At 46.3% G+C, this 17,224-nt stretch overlaps 2 protein-coding genes across 2 annotated transcripts in view; one reads left to right on the forward strand and one right to left on the reverse strand.

The window, feature by feature from the left end:
• LOC144755287 (uncharacterized) overlaps positions 1-6,563 on the reverse strand; it is a 124,011-nt gene extending 117,448 nt beyond the window's left edge. Inside the window, exon 1 of the mRNA XM_078644066.1 lies at positions 6,377-6,563. Within this exon, the coding sequence (XP_078500192.1) occupies positions 6,377-6,400 (24 nt within the window). The 5' untranslated portion in view covers positions 6,401-6,563. The remainder of the gene's footprint in view (positions 1-6,376) is intronic.
• Positions 6,564-6,651: 88 nt separating this feature from the next.
• LOC144755288 (uncharacterized) overlaps positions 6,652-17,224 on the forward strand; it is a 140,189-nt gene continuing 129,616 nt past the window's right edge. Inside the window, exon 1 of the mRNA XM_078644068.1 lies at positions 6,652-6,945. Within this exon, the coding sequence (XP_078500194.1) occupies positions 6,904-6,945 (42 nt within the window). The 5' untranslated portion in view covers positions 6,652-6,903. The remainder of the gene's footprint in view (positions 6,946-17,224) is intronic.

Here is a 17,224-nt window from a genome sequence, read left to right on the forward strand (position 1 = left end):
CAGCCTGCAAGGCAGAGCTTTAAAATTACAACAGGCAGCACAGCAGTGCACACTTAAGTGCATTAAATCTACTGGGTCTCTAAACTCACATGCCCTACCATATACTAGGGACTTACATGTAGGTTGTCAGTAACGCTTGTAAGTATACCTTATTACCACGTACTTTTTACACAGAGCACTGGCCCTGAGTCTGGTTAGCAGAGTCCAGGGCACAATCACAGTTGGAAAACCAGCATCTAGTAGTCAAATGGGGGCAAAAAGTGGGGGGACACTGCAAAAAGTCTTGGTTTCTCACAAACGATAGGGGGTACATTGATCATTGGTCTTCAAAGATCACCTACATCATTAAACTGCTTAAAAAGAGGGAGGAGCCCGCATGACTGGTTGGGCATTTTTATCATTCCAACATTGCAAAGTCTTTTTTTGCTTTATTATGCTTCAATTGGTTAGGTACAGGAAGGCAGGATTATTATTTGGAGATGTTAGGACAGAGTTACTGGTCAGGAATGGCATAGAGCATTGATCTTATCGCTGGGCTTGCTCACTCCAGAGTGTCTGGAGATCAGTGAGCCAGTAGGCTACAGAGGACCGATAGATCACAGTATGATGGAGGTTGCGCGAGCAGAGAATTAAGGGGGACGGAAGGTAGAAGTAGTAGATCCAGGAATTGGGAAATGTAAGGTTTGGTTGGCATTGGGATTGATGGATAACCAGAAGGTGGAAATAAAAAGCTAAAATGGCAATGATGGCTTACAGAACTGGGCTGTGTAGGTTCTATAAGCCACCAAGAGGGAGAGAAAGGTAGACCGAGGCACTTATGGGGAAGCAGATAGAATATTTCCCTTATTTTATTTTAGGATTCTGTATAGGTTTGGTCTGTGAGGCTTTGAATCAGGGCGCTGCAATTTTGTGGCACTGCCCAGACTCTCTTTAAAGAAGCCTTTTCCACTCTCATTAAAGAAGCATTTTACACATTAGCTGGCTTTTGGTATAGGCTCACACAAGCTGTCATTGATTATTCCATGTGTAAAATCGTCAAATAATAAAATTCACTTTCTACCTGCAGATTTAAGGCCTTATCAAAAATCCCTACATAATGCCATTAAGCTTAATCGGGATTATGAGATCCAAAGTAAGTTCACAGATCAGGAGGTATTTAACCCAGAACCTTTACCTACTGAAAGCATCCAAAATCCCCAAGGCTCATTTATGGACCAAATAGGTTTTATCCCTTTCCTTCAACAAATTGAAGTTGGTATAGCGCAAACTCCCAGGGGCAGGAAATTGCAGAACTAAACTCCCAATACTGTTACTAATGATCTCCTTTCCAGGACATATGCAGGTAATCACCAGAAGGCAAAGTCTATGTCAACCGAAAGTGAGAGGTGGAATATAGTGAAAACATTTATTCAGAAGATTTGCAAGTGCAACTCCAGAGCGACAGTAGTAAACCAAGGCAAAGTATTTTTTAAATAATTTGCTTTGAAACTAGCAACCAATGCATGGTTTCTTGACCTTACGAGATGCTGTCAAACTTTTAGTCTTTCAGAATTTGACTGTAGTCAGTATGTCATTTGAAAACAACCCCGATCCATGTGTTTGCATAATCATGTTTAGCATTATTCAGATCCCCTACAATTCCATTATGATGTTGTTGAGCAGTCAAACTAAAGAAACCGCCTCAGTTATATCAAACAGCAATTAGACTGATCAAGATTAGACCCCAAAAACAGAAAGTTAGACTGAGCCCCTTTTCAGTTTGAGACTGATAAGACTCATTGAGGCAGCCACTTCTTCCAGACCCTTTCTAAAGGTAGAACGATTATCTAGAGTGACTTCAAATAAATATGGGTATCATTCATGTACAGATGAAATAAGAGACTGTAAGGACTGGTTTCGTGGCCCAAAGGTATCCAGGTATTAGTGGAGTTCAGGGACATTTACCACTGATGTCTCTGGGTCCTCCTACTTCTGTTATTCCAAATTGGAAACTGGTGTTGCTGTCCCAAGCAGCTGGTTCAATATAAGTTCTTGCGGACATGAGCAGCTGGATTTAATTTGCAGGCTGAACTTAGGGCCTAGCCTGACAGTTGCTCATTCTGCTGTCCTAAGACGTTAGAATAAAATGTATTCTTGTTGAACCAAGCAGCTTTAGACTAATTTGCTGGCTGAGCTTCATGTCTCCCCTGACAACTGATCATTATATGGTTGACATTACATGGATGACTGACATAGTGACACAGCTATACTTTCCAACATGGAGTCCATTATGATAGTAAAATTAAGCATTTCTTAGAAAGTAAAAGTGGACTGACACTCTATGTTATAATGTTTTTCCATATTGGTCTTATGCACAATTGACGCTGAGAAACGGAAACCTCTGCGTAAATTTTGCTGCTTTCACAGCAGACGTTTTACTCATTTTGTTGGGAATTTTTGTACAGCTTTCTGATTATCTACATGTATATGTGTTAGCCTCTTTCCATTTTTTGTGTGTTTATATATAACTTGGTTAATTTCTCTATTATAGTCTGTAAATATCTAATAACATTTTATAAGTTAAACGTTTGTTCCAGGTTCTATCACTAAATTTCAAATGACTATGTTAATTTTATTAGAGTGAGATAGTTGTTTTACCTGCAAAAATAACTGAACAAATATTGAATGTTGGATTGTTCCTCCGGAGCATTACATATTCAAATTAAAAACCAACTGAAAACCAAGCACATCCATTGAGCACTTGACTTTCAAGTTAGCAATAGCAGAACAGTCTACGGCTCCATTAGGGAGGTGATGTGTGTTGGAACCTAAAAACTAAGTAACGCACACAATGACAGTCTAAATCACCAGCCAATCATGGCTTTTACTTTTAAATGGAAAATGAAAACAGCTAAATACTATGCACTACATTACAAATAGGTACAGAATATACAGTTGGCAAAACAGTGTACCAATTAGTGGACAAGTTATTGGTGGGCATAACAAATTAAAAACACATCCGAAAGTGTGCCTCTCAGTTAACCATAGTGTAAATCACCTCACCTAAATATTCCTCACAGAAGGGAACTAACCTCAAAATGCTGTCCATGAAACTATCATGATACAAAATATTGAGGTCTAAACATAGACTAGAGAAATTTAAACTTTCCACATACTCTATGTAAGACACAATAATATCAACAACAAAAATACTGATAAAAATATTGTCAAAATAAAAATCTTGCCATCAAACATACAGAAAACAAAAATAATGCCAATAATAAAGAAGAAACAAAATACAAAAATTGCAACATTAAAAATGTTAACAAAATAAATGTGTAACCCTAAAATAGAAATGTTTAATAAAAAGTAATATACTATTCTAACTTCAGTCTCCCAAACAACGGGGGCAATATAAATATTTGGGATGGGTACAAATATAATATCCTAGTCCATTAAGCAAATACTTTAAAATGCAGTACGAATATTGAGGCTCAGATAACAGATTCTTTCAAATAAAAGCAGAAACCCAAAATACAACCCCAAAATAAAAAATAAATTACTCACAATTTTATAAAATGGACATTTTATTTACAAAATCAAATAAAGCAAACATTAACTCAAAAAGATAAAATTAACCTAACAGTAAAACCTTACCCACTCAATCCCCAAAACATTCCTATAACCAGTAAAAAAATAAAAAGATTTCTCAAACACCCCAAAGTATATGAATCCCAATGGCTAAAAACAAAAATATAATTACATTGCTTTTAACCCCTTCGCTCCGGCCGTTGGACGTCGCGCAAGCTACCTCCCTGGTGCTGCGCACGTCCAAAGGCCGACGCGTCCGCACCCGTTTCTTCGAACGTTCAGCACTGGCGCTGAAGGTTCGAAGCAGCAAACGGGTTAAATGCATACAAATGAAAACAAAATAATTACACACTTGACAAAATAAAATAATTCGAAATTGAAAGGATACTGACTTTTCAATTAAATCTCCATGTGTCTGCCTCCTTCCTACGGAGCCTGGTCCACTACAAAGGACCTCAGGGTTATTCCGGCAATCCACATCCCTGTCTGGCAGGCACTCTGAATCCTCCCATCATGTGCACAATTTACAAACAGGAAATCCAAATTAGGTTCCTGTCCTCATTCAATAAAACACAATAGACGCTCTATATATGTCTCCTATAGATGTTTCCTTGCAGCTAGCCTTTTACCAAAAGGCAGTCATTATAGGTTGCATCACATAATTCATGTGAGTGAAGAGTCAGCAACAGCAGCCATATTAAGCAGCTGGGACAAGGCTAAATCAATGTCCTCTGTTTGAAAAGAGGTGAAAAATTACAAGCAAGGACAGCTCTCCTTTGTCTGCTGCTGCTTAGATATCATCCAAGTTGAAAACCTTTCGGTTCAAGGCTAGGTTCTTTTTTAATGAAAGTAAGAACTGATTTCTTACACCACACAGGAAACCTAGCCTTGCTATTGTGAAGGATTAAAAACCCATGCAAAACTGGAGCAACTGTGGATGCCGCATATCTAGCATCTACCACAGGCACAGTGTAAATTCAGAACAAGTTGGTCAGATGACCTTGTCCTTAGCTTCAGTCTATTTGATCTAACGCAAATTGAATTGAGAAGATTGACATTTTTTCGTCTCTCTCTTCCTCAGCCTCTTGGATACTGTCTGAACTATGGCTGGATAGACATCCATTAAGGAACTTTAGATTTGGTGAAACTTTTGAATACAAAATAAATTAAATACCTTAGTGGTATCAAGTGCTGGGCTGGGTCGAGGCAGAATGTAACTGTGACATATTTTACAATAAGTGGGATTTCTTTGGCATGATTGGCGACTTGCTTCCGTTTCTGATTAACATATTGAATTTTTTACAGTAAGATACATTTTCTACAGATCTGAAGATCTGCGTTTAGAATACCATGCTCCTTAGCCAGTCTAGATGTTCTCTATGACGCCGCTGTTAACGATCACCATGAGACTAGGAAAATGAAGATGGGAGGAGGTTCTAGCTGTTTTGGATTTTAGTCGGCCCACTCGTTTCAAACTATTTGCTAAATTATCATGACATGATTCTCCAATATCAGCTTCTAGTTTGAGTTCCATCTTATCTCACAGTATTTTTTCTAGTTTAATGTCACTATTGCACTTTGTTCTGCTGGTGGCGGTCTTTGTTAGAGTTTCGGAAGTTCTAATAAAATGCTCTGACCATGCAACAGGACATGTATTAGATAACTGGGACTACGAGACCATGAATGAATATCAAGTCTAAACAGTTTCCTTTTGAATGCATAAAAAAGTGTGTAAAAATGCTTTTGTTTGCGTGTGCCCATATCAGGACAAACATATAAGTCGAGGCCAAAATATGGAGAATAAATACGGAAACTATGATTCACAGGCACTGGAAGTAGGGCCCTGGGAGGGTGCTGCATTACCCTTGATATAACCCAGCTTGAGTTCAGAAGATAAAGAAGTAATAAAGATGCCTTTAAATTAAGTTTTTATCTTGCCGCAATTACTGTGCACTCAAAGACAAATTGCTGCTCATTATTCTAAAAAATATGTTGGTGTTTACTTGGCTTTTTCTGACTGCCCAACTTAGAGGACTTTGTGAACTTAACTAAGGGACAATCTTACTGGGTACAGTGAGCATTAAATAATAGGCTGTAGGGTGTCATTTTTCCCATAACCCAGCAAAATTGCCATTTAAATATCTGTAAATGAACTGTACAAATATGTTAGAAATTACCAACAGTTAGGAAATCACAAACGAAGCAATTTTCTTGTGATCAAAGATTTTAATAGGATCAAACCAAATCAATACACTTTTGAGTGAAATTATATACTTGGCGTGAAATTATATATTCGCTGAAAACAGATTTCTCCACATTACAGTTTGTGTGCTATATAATTTAATCAGTAAAACTTTATGTCTGTGCAAATTTAGTGGCCATTCCAATGGAAAATATGCTATCTTTAAAAGAAAGTGCACGACCATACCATGCATGCTCTAGTAATATATTTGCAACAGTATGTTCCAAAATGCACCACCAGCTACATACAACACCCTTACTACTCCGGTGCTGAACACATTTGCTACACTTAATCTCTGTTTTAACGCGTGGGTTTTCCTCAATGCTATGCCTAGGACTTCAGTGATGAAACATTAATGGCAGCACCCCCACTCTGAAAATTGTTCCAGCACTACTGCATCGATTCCCGCACATTATTCCTCAAAACTCCGTAGTCGGGTGTATTTCCAACCCCGATACAGATGATCCTGGTGGGTGGATTTGGAGGCTAACATGAGGCAACAAGAAACATCCATGCATCAATCGCCCATCCCCTACACAGAAATGTAGCTATAACTTTCCTTACCTTATTTGAGAGCAGCAGGGACATTTCGCAGCCGGTTATGAATATAATTTCCAAGTCAACGATTAGTGACTGCGCTGTAGCAAAGCAGAGGTGAATAACAGACTTCAGACCCCCAGTAGCACAGGTCACTCCTCATACTCTGCCTAGGAAGAAGACAGTTTGTGGATCCTACTGAACTGGCCCAGAAGAGGAGACACTACCTCACAACGGCGCATGAGCGCGCACGTTCTATAGATTAATATTTCAGCACTGCGCATGCGTGTAGAGGAGAGATTAGTGTCTCTTGTTCGAGCATGGCTCAACAGGCACGCGCTGCTTCCTGACTTACTTTATGCCTGCAGGCAAATTCTTTCCTATATTGTCTAATTCTTTCAGTAGAGACGGTGGGGATTTATATGTAGTCTACTTCCAATCGACCTTCCGAGGCAGCCGCAGACAGTAAGGCTGCTGTTTGGGGTGTTTTTGTTCGATTTTCCAGTAATACCTCTGCACTCCCTCGTCAGTAAAATCGAAATTGCAGAATAATAATGAAAAACAGAAAGGATGAGTCCCAGAGGAGTTCTGATCAGGTGAGTGTGACATGTTGTGATTTCCCTGTTGTATGTGTGCGGACTGTTAGCTTAAGCAGGGTTTCTTCAATTTACATACTATATTGAGTAACTAATGCAAGCTGAAGTGTTTGAACGTTCGTTCTGTTATTATTGTGAGGTGTAGAAATGGGAGTATTTAACTCTGTAATGATTACGAGTGCCTTCTGTAGCGGTCTAGTTGCTCGCTCCCTGAGGGCTGATTCCCCGGAAGCACCACCTAACTATGTATCACTCTCTGGCCAGGCGTGGCCAGAGAGGATAAATAAAGGGGCCGAGGTCGCTCGTGACTTCCGGCTCATACCACCATCCACGAGAGCCTGTCGTCCTTGCAAGTGCATGCATTGCCCGTATAAGTCTGTGCTTACTTACCCCAGTTCACATATGTGCCCCTTTACACCCTTACACTGGCGACGAGGGTTGGATTGGCAAATCCTTGACGAGTGCACTGAAGAATTGGCGCCTACCTGGGCATGAGAAACGTCCTGCCGAGTGTGAGCCTAGTGGTGAGGAAAATCGTGAGCAGCGGGGCGCCGTTATCCATGAAGGCCCGGAGGTGAGCAGTGCCCGACATAGCCCGCGCTCATGAATGCCGCGACGCCAGGGAGATTGGGAGGGAGGGGTGGGGGGGGTGAGCAGACCACCAGACCAAATTGAGAGTGTGAAAAAGGCCGCTTTATTGAAACAGGTGCATATTCACAACGATACAACCCTGGCAAACGCCTTACATAACTAACCTCACTAATTAAACTATTACCTTAAAACCCCAAACTTCAGGCCCGCCCCTAATACGTCACAATCCCCGCCCCCACCCTGCACAACATAATTACAATTCAAACAATACAAAAACTGCATAATCATTTAAACATTATCCCGACCCAAAAGCATAACATCACATTCCCAAATTGCCCACCAACAACTTACGTTAACCAAAACCGTGTAACCACCCCATGAAACATCTATTTCAACTTCTCCAGCCATAGCCCCATTTTAACAAAACCCAACAACCTTCATGTCCCTGCTGGCAAAGAACCCCCAATTTCCGCCACCCAGAAAAGAGGGGGGGAAAGAATTACACCCCTCTCTTTCTGCCCCCCAAAAAACTACTCACAATGGACCACCTAAACTTCAACCAATAAAATTCTGAATTTTCAAACACCTGGAAAGCACCTCTCTCAGTTCCAATAAATATAAATCCATCCCAATTCGAGACAAATGAACCCCATCGCTGCGAAAAAACTCCAGAGTGTCATAACGAATGTCTTTATGAGACACCCGCCCAAAGCCTAAATCCCTGCAGAAACGAGAGACCTCCAAATTCAACTTCTTGCGCGCTTTATCAACTGCCCTGGGCTTAATCGCACCCCTCCAAGATCTACGGGGGACCAATTCGGTCCACAAAACATGACAGCCCGACCACTGTTGTTTTATAAGGGAAAGATCTTTCTTCATAGTTCTCAAGAGAACCACCCCTTTTACCCCACAAAGATCATTTTCACCGAGGTGTACAAGCAAGACATCCGGACAAATACCACCTACCAACCATGAATTCAAAGCAGGAATAAGCTCCCTCCAAACCATACCCCCTTACCCTTCCAAACAACATTAAACAGACGAATATTGAAACCAAGAGAAAGACCAAAATAACTTTGTTGAGCTTGAACTTCCGCACGCCTTATGAAAGAATGCCCCACAATCCAGATCGTCATAACAGATGAACGGGGGCCGGCCACAGAACCTGAAAAAGAAAAGCAGCATCAAACTTTAAGAAAACTTATCAGGCGCAGCACCAGGATCATTCCGCACATAGCGCTGAAAACAGTTGGAAGACCACCGCCCTAAGGACATAATATCCTGCTGCGACCTACCCCTATTATGCGCCTCCGTTGCCGCCCCAATCCTGAAAGAATGCGTCACATGACTTTCATCCAAACCAAGTAAACGCAGAGCTCGCCGCAGCACCATACGCAGTTGATATTCAGTCACCCTAGAACCATCCAAGTGTTGAAAAACAGACACCTCATTAGCCGCCCCCGAACCAGCCTTCAAACGCCTGGCCCACCGCAAAGGGCACGTCTCAGGAGGAGAAGATGCCTCTAGCCAAATACCCTTCCCCTTGCTTCTCTGATCAGTTTTTGCGCGAGCTAACCAAATATGCAACTCAGTCTTAGAAAATTGAACGTCCCCCCACCCCACCCCACACGTAACTTTAGAGCCCAACAATTCCGACACTCTAAAAGCACCGAAAAACATCCACACCATGAGAGTCAAAAAGAGGCAAACCTCAAACTCATCCACACAAACAGAGGGCAAAGCTTGCAAAACTCGGGCCAAGGTCTGCCATGACAAAGGTTGTCGGACCATCCGCTCCCTGCCCCGCTCCCTGGACCAACCCTCCAGCATACGTTTACCAACCTCCCCTGCAGAAGGAGGATAGCCCCAAAGCAATTTGCCCATGAACGCAATACCAGCTAATTTACCTGAAATTGTCACACGAGTCAGACCTTTATCCATCAAGTGAAGAATAAACTGCACCACATCCTCAGAACGTCTCCAACCGGGTACGCGCCAGCAAGCTCCAGACTCTAAAAACTCTTTCCAAGCTAATTCATATGCCGTCCTAGTGGAAACTGCCAAGGAACCTACCACCAACTGTAAGACCCTGTCTCGCCCACAGTCCAAAGATGTTCTGGCATGGGGGTCGGCGTCCTGTCCGCCTCCGAGGCTAGCCAATGGAATCTCTCCCACTGTGAACGAGACAAAGCATCCGCAATGTCATTGTCCACACCAGGAATGTGCAAGGCCTTAAAACTGATGTCATATTTCAAGCACCCCAACACAAAGACCCGCAAGAGCTTCAAAATCTGGGCATCCCTGGCCGACTGCCTATTGATAATGTCTACCACAGCCTTATTATCAATGCGAAACAGGACTTTTTTGTGAGCAAGCTCATGACCCCACAAAGTCAAGGCAACCACCACCGGGAACAGTTCCAGAAAGGCAATACTCCTACCTCCGTTCTTCCACGGAGCAGGCCACTGTTCTGCACACCATCTGCCCTGCCAGTAAAGACCGAAACCATCACTGCCTGCAGCATCAGAAAAAATGTGGACTTCCCAGACCCAATCTTCTTCCCTGTACAAAGGGATTCCATTGAAAGAATGTAAAAAGGCTACCCACATCCGCAAATCTTCCTTAACTCCTGCTGATAAGCGAACATGATGGTGAGGCAAATAGTGTCCCGATAAAGCCCTACCTAGACGCCTGCAAAAGGTTCTGCCTGCCCTGACCACCCTGCAAGCGAAGTTAAGATGGCCTAACAGCACTTGAATGTCTTTGACTGTCACTTTTGACTTAATCAGCATGGAATGTAAGAGTTCCAACATTTTAGCCTTCTTTTCCACCGGTAAACGTGCTTCCATAGCATGAGAATCTATCTCAATACCCAAAAAAGACATGGTCGCGCAGGGGCCCATTGTCTTTTCCGGAGCTAACGGTACACCTAAGAAATCCATCAGAGTCTGGAATGTCCACAAAGCATTCTGGCATGCCGAGGAATTGGGAGCGCCCACAAAAAAGAAGTCGTCCAAGTAGTGTGTTACCAGCTGGTGTCCTGAACAATCAGTGAAAACCATTGGAGAAAAGTGCTGAAAGTCTCAAACAGTGCGCAGGAGATGGAACAACCCATTGGTAAAGCCTTATCAACATACCATTTCCCATGAAACTGAATGCCCAAAAGATCCCAATCCCCGGGATGTACTGGTAGCAAACGAAATGCTGATTTAATATCGCATTTAGCCATTTTGGCATCAGGGCCGGCAGTTACAATCAGGGCCATGGCCACATCCACTGAAGAATACGATACTGAAGCAGCTTCTCCATCAATGAAGTCATTGACTGAAGAGCCCTCCGGCCATGACAAGTGTTGAATTAAACGAAATTGCCCAGCCTCCTTCTTTGGGACTACACCGATGGGGGAAACAATGAGATTCTCCAAAGGCCAATCATCAAAAGGACCTGCCATTCTCCCCTCTCGCACTTCTTTATCCAATTTGTCTTGCACAACAACCTTATGCTCATCGGCTGACAATAGATTCTTGGACCACCGCCGCAGCCGCGGTCCTGTATAGCCAAGCCGAAAACCCTCCCGAAAACCATCCAGCAACAACTTACAAGCATCAGCATTCCCATAACCTCTCAGAGCCACTGCTAGCTGACCAACTCTAACCGGAGTACGAGCCTTTGGGCACAGCTCCTTGAGTGTTTTTCCCTCCCCTATGAGGCTGAGGCTGCGGTGCAGGACCAGGGGCGTTGTTAGGCTGTTGCGACCATTGTTGACTCCCTGGTACCCGAAGTCCCCAATACCTGGCCAATGCATGTTTTCTCCCACATTGAGAACATTCATGCCTGAACTTACAATATTTTCTGGGGCAGTGACCTTTGTTAAAATCCCAACAGGTCCCAGTGGCAGGTTGAGTTGACGAGGCAGTACCCACCCCTCCCCGGGTGGGCTTCCCCTGAAAGGGCCGGTAAATTAACGGCAAACCGCTAGCAGTAAAAACCGTTTTGCCACCAGCCGAGGCACCCATAGTGTGTTGCCACAAGTCTGTGTCCAACTCCCCCCATTTTGCCTCAGGATCCCAAGCCAACCGTGCCCGGAATTCCTCATCATACTGCGCCCATGCAAAACCACTACCCGTTATCTGCGCCTTTCTAATCATGTCCATATATTTAAATATGGCAACGCAGCGCTCAGGGAATTTTTCGCAGTAGACGCTAGCATATATCAGAAATGCCGCCGTCCAGTTTTCTATCGTCAAAGGAACCTTGGGGCGCTTAGCCAGCTCGTACTCCTCTTCCTTAGACCCCTCCTTGGAGCGAACCTCTCTGTGCAATAGTTTCAAAAGTTCGACATACTCACCCTTCCAAATTCTTTCTTTAGTAGCTAACATTAAATGGGCGCCCAAAGGTTTCGTAACGCCCATGTAAGGTAATTTCTTTATCTTAAGCTCCTTGCTATGTGGTGGATCTTTACCTACCTCCATGGGCTCAGTACCAGTGCTAGAATCAACCTTCGCACCCACACCCCCATCACTCGTACCCACCCCTTGATCTTTGACATAACGACCCTTGTGAAGCTTAATGTCCAAACCTTCTGAAACTGGTTCGCTACCCGTCCCCACAGACACCATTGTTGGCTTGGCCCGTGGCACAGAACGCTCACCTGGTTGTAGTAAAGGAACTTGAGCCGGCCGCACTCTCCATGCCAGATGCTCCACATCAACGACCGTCCGAGGAACCCTCGCGGAGGGGCCGCTCTCTCGAGCAGGTCTGGGAACCGCAGGATTCGGACGCACCACCACTGGTGCCTGTAAAACAGTATCAGAAACGTGAAAATGCCCCCCCCTGGAGCCCTCATCACGTAACTCGCCCTCCTCAGGGCTGTCATCATCGTAATCCAGCACTAATGATTCCTCCAACCTAGGAGGGGCAAACACCACTGACGGACTTTGAAAACCCACATGGGCCTTACCAGCCCTGACTGAAACACGAGGCGGGGGAGCCGACTTGACCCGTCTGTACTCCCCCAAACGTTGACCACCTTTGCACAACGTATCCAATGACAAATCTCTGCTATGATGAGATAAAGACGTTGGGGCCAGCGAGGACGCGCCGGACCTGCTTCTGCCGACCCCGCCGCGAACCTGAGAAAAGGAAGTTGGGGCCAGCGAGGACGCGCCTGTCCTGCTGTTTCTGACCGCGCCAAGATCCTGAGAAAACGACGTTGGGGCCAACGAGGTCGCGCCAGACCCGCTGCTGCTGACCGCGCCGAGATCCTGATTGAAGGACGTTGGGGCCAACGAGGTCGCGCCGGACCTGCTTATGTTGACCGCGACGGGGTCCCTCGCCGGTACGGGGTATGCCGCGCCAGGCTCCACCCTCCCTTCTCCTCGGTGCCACTGGGTCGCACTACGCCCTACCGAGTCTGCCGCTCCACGACACTCCTTGACCTGTGAAGAAAAAGGCTGGACTGATGTGCCGGGAACTTTACCACCAAAACTTCCAAACATATCCATACCCCTAGCTACACAAAACCCAGACTCCTGAAATTGTGTTTGACCAGCCTGACGAAAAGCAGACCCCTTAGACTGAACAGACAAAACCTGCCGAGGAGGAGACTGTTCCACTACCTCATCACCACTACTCCATTCCAATAACTCCTGAACAATCTTAGACGCGGGACCTAAAACCTGCCCACCACGCCCCTCCTGCTGTGTATCAGACAAGGACTTCTCCACCCCCTTAGAAGGTCTGCCCCCCACAGGCAAGCCCGGAAACTTCAAAGTGCCCCTAAAGCCACTCAACATGGCAGTCCCCTGTATAGGTGTAACACCGCCCGCAGCACGAACCCCCTCTGCCCAAGAAGGAAACACATCCAAACCTTCCCAAGACCTAGCACCCACCTGCCTACCGCCACTCCCGTGCACAGAAGAAAAAACAGCACCCTCAACAGCAGGCTGACAGAGCCCTATACCTGACCCCAAAACATGAGAAGGGGTGCACAACATAACACGACCAGCATCCAGTTCCTGGGAACCATCCCCTGCCCGTCCTTCAACCTGCGCCCACTCCCCCTCCCTCACAGAGCCACTTAGCACAGAAACCACCTCCCCACGAGTAGATACAGGAGGGGAAAATAACAGGGGGCTAACAGGTACAAAGTCACCCCCAGAAACCAGCTGCCCAGCCTGCACCTCAACATTAGCATTATGTTCCACAGACAATTGCTTCCTAGAAGCATGAACCGGCGTAGAACAACGTTCTCCCCCAGTCCCTGCACGCAGTGTCAACAATTCTGACGTTTCATAGGCACCATGAGCCCCAAATGCCGACTGAACACAAATTTGCCCAACCGGCCCTTGAGCCGGCAACACAAAACCCCCACGAGCGTGCGGAGACAAGAATTGCAACTGCGCACGCGCGTCAACCGCCGGCGCTCCTCCCGCCGGCTCTTCACTGAAGGAAACGGAGGCAGAAGCAGAGCGCTTCCTGCCTCCTCGCTTAACGGTCCGCTTGCCTCTCGCAGCGGGAACCGAAAGCGAACGCACCAGCGGCACCACGGGGACAAGAGGAGCCGATGCCCCTCCCTCCCCCACCTCCGCCACACTTCGTAAATCCGCTCCGGCTGGCAGCGACACCACAGACCCAGGGGCCGCTCTCCTAGAGCGCGGGCGGCCCCTGTCACTTACCGGTTCACGACGCGACCGCTTCGGGGACACACAAGCCGCAACCACCACAGCAACACCAGCTGAGGCCCGCCGCTGAGGACGCGACGTCCCAGCTGCATCCCCTATCACCAAATCCAGGCGTCCCGCTTCGCTTAGAAGGCGGATTGCCTCTAACACGCGATAATCTTCACCTGACATGACAAAACACGAACCCTACGCTCACCAGAAAATTAATTCCAATTAAACTATGTGCTCCCGCCCACCAGGTCACCTAGCCTAAAATGGTGGCCGAGAGGAGGAGCCAGGAGCCTATATAGTTGGGCTCCCCTGGTAGGGAAAAAAGAGCCCAAAAACAGCCCAAACCAAGCCCAAATTGAGCCTGCTCCTAAACCCCCCCCACGCGCCCCTCCCAAACAGCCCTGGGGGGGACCTCCCTATGGTCGGCTGCCCCCCCCCCATCCCCCCTTGCACGTGCAGTAACCTGCAGAGTTACGGCACGGCTGGAAGCCCCCGCACTCCCCGTCGACAACTGCGTGCATGCGCAGAAGCCTGGGAACAAAAGAAAAAAAAAACAACACGCAAGGGCACAACACGGAGAAACGAGGCAATGAAGGCTCCGATAACGAAGCGGAGAGCCGAGTGAGCAGCGTGGTGCGCGAAGAAGAGATCGTCACCTTTCTTTTCCCCACACACCCTGGGCAAACAAAATCAAACGAGCATTGGCAAAGGCAACGCCAGCTTGTAGATGAAGGAGGCAAATAAACTGTGTCAAGGTGACCTACTTGGGGCTATATATAGAAGAAAGAAGAGTCGCACAATAGTGAGGGCGGCCCCCCACCCAGAACAAAGTGAAGACAACAAAGCACTGGCAAAACCAACACAGTCTGTCAGTGAAGCGGCAAAAGAGACACAGACACGTGGTACTACACCTGTGGTGCGAACAAATAAGTACTTAACATGTCGAATCCTGCGGCGCAAGCGGCCCAGCAGCAAGCAGCCCCACCAGTGCAACAGCAAGTTGCCCTACCTGCACCACAATATGCAGTACACACCCAAATTGCTGCACTTCCACCATTTAGTGAATTGATCGACACAGCTACCGCGTCACCAAGATGGAAGGTGTGGGTTAGCCGCCTAAACAACTATTTCGTGGCTACGAGAGAGACAGACGGCGCAGTCAAAAGATCGCTGCTTCTACACTTCGCGGGAGATGAAATATACAAGTTATTCGCGCATCTTCCAAACACTGACTATGATGCTGCGGTCAGAGCCTTAGATGCACATTTTGACCCCCAGCTCAACCCTCACTACGTGCGGTTCAAACTCAGACAAGCCAGACAAAGAGAGGGAGAGTCAATGTACACATTTCATGCGCGCCTCAGAGAACTCGCAAGCACCTGCACGGAGGATGACCAGACAAAAGAGGTGACAGCACAGCTCATCCAAGGTTGCCGCAACAAGACGCTGCGGACACTCATACTTCGACAACCCTGGATAACTCTGGATGAGATCTTAATCCTCGCACTCTCACACGAACTTTCGGACATCCGAGCAACTGCAATGGAAACTGCGCTCAACCAACAAACGGAACAACCAGTGAGTGTCAAGACAGAGCGAGCCGATGCCATTTGCACATCCTCTCGTGGTGGGCGAGGAAGGTGGCCCACCAGGACAGCACGACGGCCACAGTGTGGTTACTGTGGGAGAGAAGAGCACCCCCCAGAAAGTTGCCCGGCGAAAGAAAAAACATGCTCCAAATGTGGCATCCCGAACCACTTTGCAAGCGTGTGTCGGGGAGGTTCACGAGGTAGAGGCAACCCAGGGAGGAGAACGCTGACAGGAGCGGTCAGACAACTAGCGCTCGAAGAGCCCACAACCTCACGATCAATGGGGACCTCCTCTCATCACATCCAGTGCCTGGATGATTCTTCCACAGAAGAAGATGAAGAATGCTACTTTGTGTTATTTGCAAGCGACCTCAAAAAGAGAAGACTGCCGCAACCCAAATGTAACATTGAAATCGATGGATCTCCGGTAACGGGCCTAATTGATACAGGAGCAATCGTCAATATGATGGGGTCGCAACATTACAAAAAGCTAAACCCGAAGCCAATACTTACCCCATCCAGGATCATGAGTCTCACATATGGAAGCCAGAAGCCGCTTCCCCTAAAAGGGAACATGACAGTTCAAGTAAAGTCCGAGACCCAAGAAGTAACAACAACATTTCACGTTGTTGACAGAGAAGCAGATATACTAGTTGGGAGCCACACCGCAGAAGTCCTTAATTTGATCGCATTCGCAAAACTTCTCCAAAGTGACGACAATCTGGATATGTTCCCACAATTGTTCAAAGGACTAGGAAATATCAAACGATCACCCGTAAAGTTGCATATTGACAAGGCAGTACAACCTGTTGCATTAAGACATCGACGAATCCCCTTCCACCTCCGGCCGCTAGTAGAGCAAGAACTCCTTAAGCTGGAACAACAAGGAGTGGTCGAGAAAGCAACAGGGCCTACACCGTGGGTGTCTCCCATGGTGATTGCCGAAAAACCCAAGCAGCTCGGGAAGATTCGGATCTGCATTGACATGAGGATGCCTAATCGAGCCATAAAATGAGATAGACACCTAACACCAATGGTAGACGACATCCTCGCCGATCTAAATGGATCAAAATGGTTCTCGAAGTTAGACCTTAACGCTGGATGCCACCAGCTAACACTAGCAGAGGAGAGCAGGTATGTTACCACATTTTCAACCCACCTTGGACTTCGTCGGTACAAGAGATTGAACTTTGGAATATCGTCGGCAGCCAAAATATTTCAGAACGCAGTGAGAGAAATCCTGTCAGGCCTCCAAGGCGTCCTCAACGTAAGCGACGATATCCTCATTCACTCGAAAACCCTTGAAGAACACCACAGACGACTCCGAGGCACGCTCCAGCGGCTGGCAGGACATACTAATGTGACCCGTCACAAGGAAAAGTATCAATTTTTCTGCAAAACAATTGACTTCTTCGGGTATGTTTT

Source organism: Lissotriton helveticus, chromosome 5_1 (genome assembly GCF_964261635.1).
Source record: "Lissotriton helveticus chromosome 5_1, aLisHel1.1, whole genome shotgun sequence".
NCBI classification, from domain to species: domain Eukaryota; kingdom Metazoa; phylum Chordata; class Amphibia; order Caudata; family Salamandridae; genus Lissotriton; species Lissotriton helveticus.